Source organism: Alexandromys fortis, unplaced genomic scaffold (assembly GCF_014885135.2).
Source record: "Alexandromys fortis isolate MF-2015 unplaced genomic scaffold, M_Fortis_MF-2015_v1.1 scaffold_97, whole genome shotgun sequence".
Lineage (NCBI taxonomy): Eukaryota > Metazoa > Chordata > Mammalia > Rodentia > Cricetidae > Alexandromys > Alexandromys fortis.
In genome coordinates, this window is record NW_026067981.1 from 4,347,437 (window position 1) to 4,357,649 (window position 10,213).

Consider the following 10,213-nt stretch of genomic DNA (forward strand, 5'->3'; position numbering starts at 1 on the left):
CGGTGGCTACAAGCAGAAATGTACAGCCTTCAAAGGGACCCCACAGAATCCATAAGCCACTAACACTGCTCCTTTTCTCCCACAGCACAAGTAATAAAACTACAGATTTTACTCTGGTGCTCCTCTAAGAAAAACTATTATAGTACTTTAATTTAAAGATGCCTCTGCTATCAATTTGTTCCTCCCCACAGAATACCTCTAACACTGTCATTATCACCATCTATTGTTGAGAAACAGCCACAGATGACAGTGGCAAAGTCAAAATGAGATATCAATGCTCAATCCATATACACATCAGTATGTATGGACATTACACTTTACATGATGTTTATCATCCATTTAACTGACTAAAATTATTTTTCAATTTTCAAAAGGAATGTAAATAAGATATGCCCGAAATGTGTCAAGTATGTTTGAAATGTTCATTCTTAAATGACTCTACAGTTTAAGAGCACTTACTGCTCTTGCAGAGGGACCCAGGTTCTCTTCCCTGCAATCCACGTGACAGCTAACAAATGCCTCTAACTCCAATTGCAGGGGATGCATGTGTGACACTCTTGTCTGCCTCTGGTGGGCTGATCACCACATGTGGTACACATATACTAATGCAGGCAAACACACATAGAATTTTGTTAAACTGAATTCTTCTTATTTTCCAAACAACTCCCTCTCCCAACTTCCTTACCTCTATCTGTTCATGATACAAATCTTCCATACAAAGAAGCCATGTTCAAATTCTTGATATTTCACCCTTCTCTAACTGCTAAACATTTTAAATTAAGGGTACTGTCCAAAACAACTAAAAACTGACTCCTTGCTGCCTAACAAACAAAATAAATTCAAACTCTTGGACAAAAGCAAAGTATTCACATGAACTCAAAGCTCCTATCGATAAAGCTCCAACCCTGTTCTCCAAAACAGTGCTTATTAAAGCACACAGACCTTGGGAAAGTCACTTAATCTGTCTTTATTTTACTCAACTATAAAATGGGTATAATAATACTTGCCAGTAAGGCTAACTGAGGTTATGAAAATAAGAGTGCTGCTATAAAAATTAAGGTACTATAAAAATACAGACATTATCATTATGTCATGATTATGGTAATTTTATTTATGCCTGCCCTTAAGAGGAAGTAGTCCACATAAAACACAGAAGAACAAAACTTTAAGGATAGAATAAAAGAAACACAAAACAAATACAAGGACGTAAAATGAAAAATGTACACCACAACTGACTATGCGCTTGCTTCCCTTCAGGCCACTAATTTGGCATGAACATTCTTTGATTTAGAAAGAAAGCTAAGCCAATCAGACAGATCTATGTCCACAAGACTAAAAGTGAACTCGCTGATCAAAAGTAAAAGTTCCTCTTAAAGACAGGCCAGAATCTTTTCTAAAGGACTAGTTTCTGTCATAAAACTGGACTTAACACCATGTCTAACCTATGCTATTACACTAGTGGTTCTCAATCTTCCTAATGCTGTGTGACCCTTTAATGTAGTTCATTGTCTTGTGGTGACCCTCAACCATAAAATTATTTTGTCATTACTTTATACTGCAATTTTTCTACTGTTACAAATTGTAATGTTAGTATCTGAGGTGCAGGGTATGGTATGCGAACCCTGTGAAAGGGTAGTTCAACCCAAAGGGGTCGCGACCCCTAGTCTAGTAGCACTGTACTAGACTGAAATGCTCAGAGGGGAAGGGCATCTTGATTGTACTTACAGCATTAAACCGAACACCTCAATTTCTGTAGACTTGTTTCTATGAATCCAATCTCCCCGTTTCAAACTACCCTGTGCACCACTGTGTTACTCACAGCCAGTCCTTAGTCAACCCTCTAACAACTTCCTAGCAGGGGACAAACGACTCTTGGTTCCTCACCTAAATCAGCAGAACACCCAATACCAGCTCCTCTGCAATGGCCTCCTTTCCTTCTTATCCTTCTTTCTCTTCCTTCCCTCCTTCCCTCCCTCCCTCCCTTCCCATCCCTCTAAATTCTTTCACAGATTTCATACTGACAGCAGTCAGAAAAATGAGGCAGGAGGATCCACAAAGACCCCAAGACCAGCCTGGGCAACACTGGGAGTCCCAGCCAGTCTAACGTACAAATTGAGACTTTGGTTTGTCTTGGCTGACAGCAAAGAGTTGGGGGGGGGGGGCGGGAAGGATGAGGAGGGGGGGATTATAATTATCAAAGTCAAGGGTAGGAGGACACATCACCTACCAGCTCAGCTGTAAAACAGTTACCATGCAGAGGGCCCTGCTCATATCTCCTGCACCAAAAGAAAATCAGAAATCTATGTTTTTATATGTTCACTCACACACCCACATATTCATGTATGTGGTGTTACATGTGCATATGTGTATGTGAAGGACAGATATCAACATGACCTGTCTTTGGAAGTGGCTCTTTTTTTTAAACAAGGTCTCTCATTGTACTGGAGTTCACCCATTTACTGAATAACAGGTTTCAGGAATCCCCTACCTCTACTCCAAACCCACCCAAGGTTGGAATTAGGGATCAAACACCTTACTAGTTGAGTCATCTCCCCAACCCCTGCTATTCAACAGTTGAGTGGCTGGTAAGCACAACACTAAAAACTGAGGAATATTTTCTCACAGGGAAGCAAACGTTTTGGCACAGATTATATCTAAATTACCTTCTGGCTATAACATTCTAGAATGTTTTGATTAATTCAAACTTGAACACACCCTGATTTCTTTCCTGATCTTCATCATGTTGCATATTTTAATATGTAATTATATACATTGTTTTAAATTTTCCCTGCTTAAGTAAGCATACCAACCCTATTATAACATTCTTACACTTCCTTGCTGTCCACAGGAAGAATGGAAAAAGATAAGATACACAGTGGATATATTTTTTATAAGCTAAGAAATGTTAATTATGTTTAAAGATTCATTATAATATCTTGCTGTAATATAGATCGGCAAAAAAGCATTTTTTCATTACCAAACCATTAAAATGTACAAAACCAAGGAAACACCTAGATTAGTCTCCTTAAAAGCATATTCCCTTAAATCTACCATTAAGTAAACTGCTTAAGGTGACATATTAAAACACAAGTATTATAACATGCACAAAATGTTTATTTTCTAGCCATTTGTTAACACTTTCTAATACAAACAGAAAGCTCACAAGAAGAAAAAGAATCTAATATTTATCACTATACTGATTTAATTTCATCAATTATTTCTGATTCTAACATAAAAAACCAATAAAGTTACAAAAAAATTATTAAATAAATCATGTGGCAAATTAAACTACACTTATTGTAATGTTTTTTCAATATTATCACCTAAGGAAAACTACTACAAGCACTCACAGAGTTTAGTTTTGTGCTTTTTAACTTATTTTTAAAAATTAATATAATGTATCCTCTCTAAGTAAATATCCAGTTTTCTAGACAGCATTTCCAAGGAGAATCTTATAAATCTTAGTTCAATTACTAGTTTCATAAAATCTACTCAACAACGAACACTTCAGAAGAGTGACATTTTAGAAAAAGAAATAAGTTAAATAAGTTGTATTAGTCACTGAGTATATAAAGACATCCCATCAATGCTCAGTGAGTTAACGATGAATAGTAAAGACACATGAAGCTCTGTAAATATCATGCAAGGCATGCAACAAGTTTCTTCAAGTCAAAGGTTCTGAAGCTCAAAACAATTCTCATACTTTAAATTCTAACTACACTGTAAACGGATCAGTAAGTAAGTCAGGCAAGAGCTCAGCTGTGCTGCTCTCATTGTCACTGCTATCACTACTGCAAGAATTTATATCAAGAGCTCACAGGCAGTTTAGTACAGAAATATGTTGAGTATAAAATAAAACCACATTTTAAAATCACCTCAACTGTTCTCATTCACAAAACAAAGATGTCACTAATATGCTTTATAACATGCATGTAGAAACTGCTATTCCCTATGAACCGTAATTTTTACCTCTTTTTAACCACTCAAAAAAACCCATTTAGATGGTATGATGGAAAAAATAATTTAAAACACTGGCCCAAAGAGTTTTCTTACAAAATGGAAGTGAAGTAACCTCACAGGAGGCTGAGAGTTTAAGGCCAGCATGGAGTACATTAACAAATCCCAGTCTCAAAAACATAAGAGATTAATTCAGAAAGATTATAGAAATTGATAGGATACTGAGCCAAATCAAAACATTCACTCTAATGCCTAATGTTGAATTTCTACGACAAAATAAATGTCACCCAGACAGTTAGCACTTAGGAGAGCACAGGAGACCAAAATCGGATGTTTTATCTGCGACTTGTAAGTTTCTAAACAAAAATTTCTTGAATGGTTCCAAATGAAATCACTTCCATTAGGAAACATACATAATTACCATTCACCAAAACTGTGCTAATGAATCAATACTGATGTGAAAAAGCAAAGAGATGGCAGCCTGCATCATTATTTTTAGTAGCACTGAAAATAAAACTAAAATAAAAAGATTAAGCTATGATTTTCAACATTTAAAAAAAAAACAAGGCAATTGCCACTACATAATGCTAGTCTTCTCAATACAAAGGAAACAGTCTCAATTTAAGCCCACACATTTATACCCATCAAGATCAAGCAATACAGATTCAAGAAACAATTCAAATATTTCATTTATAAAAGTATTCCCAGTTCTGTCATTTTAGAGCACTTGCCTGTGATATTTAGGGTTTTTTTTATACATATTTTTGGTAACCTGGTAAAGGCAGTTTGACATTCTGAGCCCTAAACTTATTCCAAAATCTAATTTGGTGAATGATGTAATTACTAATAGTTCAAACTAGGGCAGCAATGAAACATAACTACTGATGTAGAAAAGAACAGAGTTAAAATATGACAAAACATTGTACCATTACAACTGAATCATTTCCACTGTTTGTGTTTGCCTAAACTAATGGCATTTTTTTGACAATGCCAAATGAAAAGAAATCAAAAGTGAATTGGAAGAGAAAAGGTTAAAAGTTACTTTTACAGTAAAGACTTGGAAGCATAGTCCTTTAGAAATGAAAAACATTTCATCAGCTGTCATGAATGTCAGAGACTTTAATTCAAAAAGTTTCACTATAATTAAAAGGTGGGGGCAAGTTAAGAAAGTGGCAACAGATTTTCTAGAAACTTGTATGGGACACAAAGGAGACAGGCAAGTTCCCAAAGTAACCTAAATACTGTACTAAGCCTACCTTACAATCAGTGTCGAGAGTAAAATAGCCTTTCTAACCACATCCCCAGAACTGTACCATCTCCATAAGATAACATAAAAAAATGCTACAAAAATCAAGTAATATGTCAAAAGCTACACACAGAAATCACTACTTTGAAATAGGACTTTAAAATATCATTCAAAATAAAATTTACAAACATGCAGACAAATTCAAAAATAATTCTAGATTCTTTCCAAAGCTACTCCAAAGCACAAGCCTTCCCTTAAGCGTTTTACATTATTTTAAATACCATAATTTTAACAAAAAGAATATAGTGGCCTCATTATCGTCAACTCAATTTTAGCCATTAAAATAGGCTCCAAAGCAAATTCCACAGGCCTGAGCCATACTGTGATTAAAAGTGGTTTCTTATAAAATAAAGATTACAAAGAGCAACTAAACAAACAAAAAACAAAAACATAAAATAAGCAGGTATATGTATCACTTCTACAAGTATCCTTACTTTAAGTCTATAGTCTCCATCTGAAACTATGAGGAAATAAATTTTTTACTATACCAAGGACAGCCAACTGAAATAAAATGCCAGTTCACAAAACTCACCGTTTTCTGTATGACAAAAAATGTAACAGTGAGCTTTGTTTGTAAAATGTAATGTGTATTTTATCATTTTGAATAAAATACCTACAGTCTCAGCAGTGGTTAAACTGCAGCTATAAAGGAAATTGTCCAGAGACAAATGGTTTCCCTATGAGAAGGCTCCATTGCTATACTTCACCTCAGGACAATAAATCACATTAACTGCACCTTGTCCTCTGTCCAGTGACATCATCAGTCTGACCACATCTTGGGAACTGGGTGCAAAAACATATGCTACTTAAGGCATGAAATCATTTTACTGTTTTTTGTCCATCCAACCTCACCCACCAGCTCTCTGAAGTGGTTATTCACCTGAGCATCCTCTTGAAAGCTTTTTACCCTTTACTTCATTCAGAGCCTACCTACTGGGTAGAAAAGAGGGGAAAGTGGTGAGACCTCGTTATTTTAGTCTGTACTGAGTCCCCCTAAATCTGAAATTTTAATTAAAGTCTAATATAACTCCATATATTCACCACAGTGATTTAACACATTCAACTTGACTCCTCATACACTTGCCCTAGAAAGCAATACCTTTTAAAAACAAAACTCTTACAGGATAGACCAGAAATCAAAATGATTGCTTTCTCTGAACAGTAAAAGTTAATTGGTTTTCACAAGCCGATTGTCCTAATTCTAGATAAAACAAAATCAATCCTGACGCCTTAAAGCAAGGGGTGGGCAGGCTGAGTAAGTTCCAAGATCAGGGCAGACACAATGCCTGTGTTTCTCTTCTTTTCACTCATTTAACCATGACACCAACACTCAAAGAAAACATAGTCCCATTTCTGTTTTCGGTGCTGCTACAATTAAAATCAGCAGGTCCATCTCACTTCGAGTCAGTGCAGACACTGGAAAAGCTGCACTGCTGAGAAACAACCCAAGTGTAGTCAACTGGACTTTCTAAACTACCTAGTTACTCCCCAGGTCCTAGAAGGAAAAAAAAAAAAAAACAACCGGTTTTACAAATACAACTCTTTACAAAGCCTGACTGTGTTTAACTTTGGGGAGAGGGAGACTATGCCCACAAGGCAGTCCTCCGTTTGTACGAACCCAGTAGCTCTCAAAAGCCTCTGCAAATGGGAATAAGGTCCATGTTTCTGCAAACTGTTAAGAGAAACCCCTTTAGGAGAAAACAAGCCACCACGGAGCTGATGCTCAGCTCGAGCTGTTTTTATGCTGGAAGGCCCCAAGAGGATGTGTTCTGCCCGCGGAGGAGGGGACTCAAGTGGCAGTTGGTAAGGGAGTCATTTTGGTTATTAGTAAATAAATCAAGCAGCAGAGAACAAGGCCTAGGCAACTACCAGGGCAGTCCAGGCCTAGTTCTCTCCTTTTCTTCCTAGCACAGACTGGGTTTGATCTCAGAGCTTTGCGGATTGCCAAGGAGGAGGAGAAGAAAAAAAAAAAAAATCATATCGAACCACAAAAGCACATGGGGCGAATGTAAAATATAAACACGGCGTTGGGCTGTGAGTGGCTGTTATTAAAGGTCTGAATTACTAAACATGAGAGGCGGGGAAAGTCGGGCGGCCATTTCAAGAATATGAACCTCCCTGAATTAGACATTATTCAAATGAGAAGCAAGTAGAGGACCCAGCACGCAGCGAGAAAGCACCACCACATACAGGAGGGAGGGGGATCTCCGTGTCTAGCCACCAACCCTGCTCCCCACAGGACAGGGGAAATCTAGAATATGATCAACTTGTCAGGCCAGCCCTCGGAGGGCAGGAGGGCACTCCTTTACGGTCGAGTTCTCGGGTGGTCTCCGGGAGCTCCCGGGCCTCGGAGCGAGAGGGCCCCCAGGGCGTGGGGGTGGGGGCGTGTACGGAAGAGCGACCAAATCCTGCCAGCACCTCCAATCCAAACTGTCCCGCGACCCCACGGCAGCGAGGGTTCTCCAGACTCGCGGGGACGTCTGGCTGCGGGCCCGGGACAACACGGACGACCGAGCCATTTCCACGCAGGGGAACTTCCCCGAGGGCTCCTCCCACCCAGTTCTGCCTCCAAAGAAACAGGAGGACCCCAGAGCGGGCTCAGAACCCGAAGGCCACCTCGCCGGGCCCATGCCACGCAGCCCCTAACCACAGACGCGGACCTGCTGGGGTCAGGCCGCCGCCCGGGGCACGAGCAGGGCGCGGCCGGGGGGTCGGGGCCATGACCCCCGGGCTCGGCCCCACGCGGACCCCCGCGCGGTCGCGGGCAGGACGCCACCCCCGGGCGCTCTCCGTGGCGAGCAGCGTCCCCCAGCCCGAGCCGACTCCGGCTCCGAATCCTGGGGGCACCGCGCGGGTGTCCGGGCACTGGGGTCCGCTCCGGCCTCGCCACCCACCGGCATTGTGCTCGCCGCCACCTCTGGCCCCTCCACGCCCCCCCCCGCCCGCCCGTCCAGGTCTCCCGCCCGCGCCCCGCCGCGCCCCGCCAGCCCAGCAGCTATGAATATGTAAAATGTCTTTATTGTCCTCTCCCGGTGTCCCAGCCCCGTCGCCCGCCGCGGACCCGCTCGGATTCGGGTACCGTGCGAGGAGGCGGCGGCGGCGGCCGGTGGAGGAGGAGGAGGAGGGCCGGTGCCGGCGGGCGAGCGGGCGGGCCGGCGCGGCGGCGGGGTGGGCCGGGGGCAGGAGGAGCGCGGTGGCTTCCAGCCCCCTTTGCCCAGGGTCTTCTTCCCCCTCCGCCCGGCCGCTCCGAGCTCCTTTTCCCCCTTCGCTCGGCACCCGGAGGGGGCTGTGTTCCCCGGCCCCCCATCTCCTCGCCGTTAATTATAATAATCCTGAGTACTAATAAATTATGCTAAGTCGCGGGGGGGGCCAGCGGGAGCCGGGCTTGAGTATGAATATGAATATGTAAAATGCTGTAATGATTACCTGCTGCTGCTGCCGCCGCGGCTGAACTCTCATCTTGACTCGCTGCTCCTCCGTCCGCCATTTTGAATATTTTAACCAAAATCGCCCGGTCGATAAACCCTCCCTCGCTCCGGCTCCCCTCCCCCTCCCGCCCTGACCGCCTCCTCCCTCCCTCCTTGCGCCCTCCCGTTCCTTCCTCTCCCTAGGCGCGCGCCAGGGGGCGCACGAGGCCGGCGCTGCTCTCCGCCGGCCCCCTCGGAAGAGCTCCACCTCCCGCGCGCACTCTGCGCACGCGCGCCCCGGCTGCCAGGCCCCCTTCGGCCGCTCCAGTGCCCCGAACCTGCCAGTCAAGCCTTTCCCTTCAGGACTCCCCGCCCCTCGCGACGGCCGTACGCGTGCGCAGCTCTCCCCACGCGCTGGCGAGGAGGAAGGCGCATGCGCTTTTCTCCCCCCCCCCCCCATTGTAACTTCACCTCAGAGTGTGGGGTGTCAAGTGCTTGTGTGTGTCTTCCGATCGTCCTCCCATCTTCCGCGCTGCTCCCCGCCCGGATTAGTTCGGGATGTCCATGGCGGGTGTTGTTGGCAAAGGGCCGCGTGCGCGGCGGCTAAGAGCCAGGACGGAGGACCGGGGAGCGCTCCGCGTCCGCACACTCGCCCGCCACGGCCGCTCGGCACTTTCTTAAGGCTTCCCTCGCAGTTGGCTTGGGACAATGGAGGGGCCGCTCCCCCTCCGAGGTAATTTCCGGCCCTGCGGGCAGGTGAGGGCGGAAACGCCCTCGGCGGGCAGCGGGCACGAGGCACCTGCTGGGCCACGCGCGGACGGCCCGCTTTAAATTTGAATCCGCACTAATCCCCGCCCCGCGACTCTGCCCGTGCCGCAGATTCGACCCCGGCCGGCGCGCGGGGCGTGTCCTGGCGGCGCTAATTAGCCGGGGCAGCTTCTGCTCCACTTGTCGCGAACGCGGGGCGAAGCATCCCGGAGAGGCTCGCCCGGCCGCTCATCCGCTTCCCTTCCCTTCCCTTCCTTTCGGCCCGGTCGCCCTTGGCGCACCCACCCGGGCGAAACAAACAGACTCCATCTGCGCCGGGACTTAGCCAACATATGGCCGAGATTTCTCTTTGCTGCTAAAGAGTTTCCTGGACGAAGAACCAAATCTATTTTACTAATGCTTAACAAGTCTTAAGATTTTCCTAATTTTTTTTTTCCCAGGTTAAAAACAAAAGTAGTTCGTGGTAAGCGAAGTAAAATCAAATAAATTAGTCATAGACTGCCCTTAAGAGAGAGACTATCCAAGTTTCGACTGGCTAAAATTGCAGTTTCTCCCCAAAACAAACAGAAAAAAAAAAAACAGATCACTGCCTGAAAGCAATTATTTTAACGGCTAAACTTTTCACTATGAGTCTGAGCTTACTTGTTGAATTTCTTACACTGTACAGGTACACCTAAAGCTATTGTCAGTTACAAGCCAGTGATTTGGGGTCAGTTTGATTTATTCGTGGTAATTAAGGCTTAGGGTGTGCACATGACTGCTTAAGCCAAATAAT

The 10,213-nt window shown here is 44.1% G+C and overlaps 1 protein-coding gene across 6 annotated transcripts in view; it reads right to left on the minus strand.

Annotated features, from left to right (window-relative positions):
- Pou2f1 (POU class 2 homeobox 1) overlaps positions 1–9,369 on the minus strand; it is a 138,622-nt gene extending 129,253 nt beyond the window's left edge. For 2 of the 6 annotated variants that reach the window (XR_007594639.1, XM_050158337.1), the window contains exon 1: positions 8,690–8,764. Coding sequence is in view for 1 of the 6 variants with exons in the window: in XM_050158337.1 (XP_050014294.1) it covers positions 8,690–8,750 (61 nt within the window). In the remaining 5 variants the exon portion in view is untranslated. Of the gene's footprint in view, positions 1–8,689; positions 8,765–9,141 lie in introns of those variants that run through there. The other 4 variants (XM_050158342.1, XM_050158340.1, XM_050158339.1 and 1 more) reach the window with 4 other exon arrangements.
- Between the last annotated feature and the right edge of the window lie 844 nt (positions 9,370–10,213).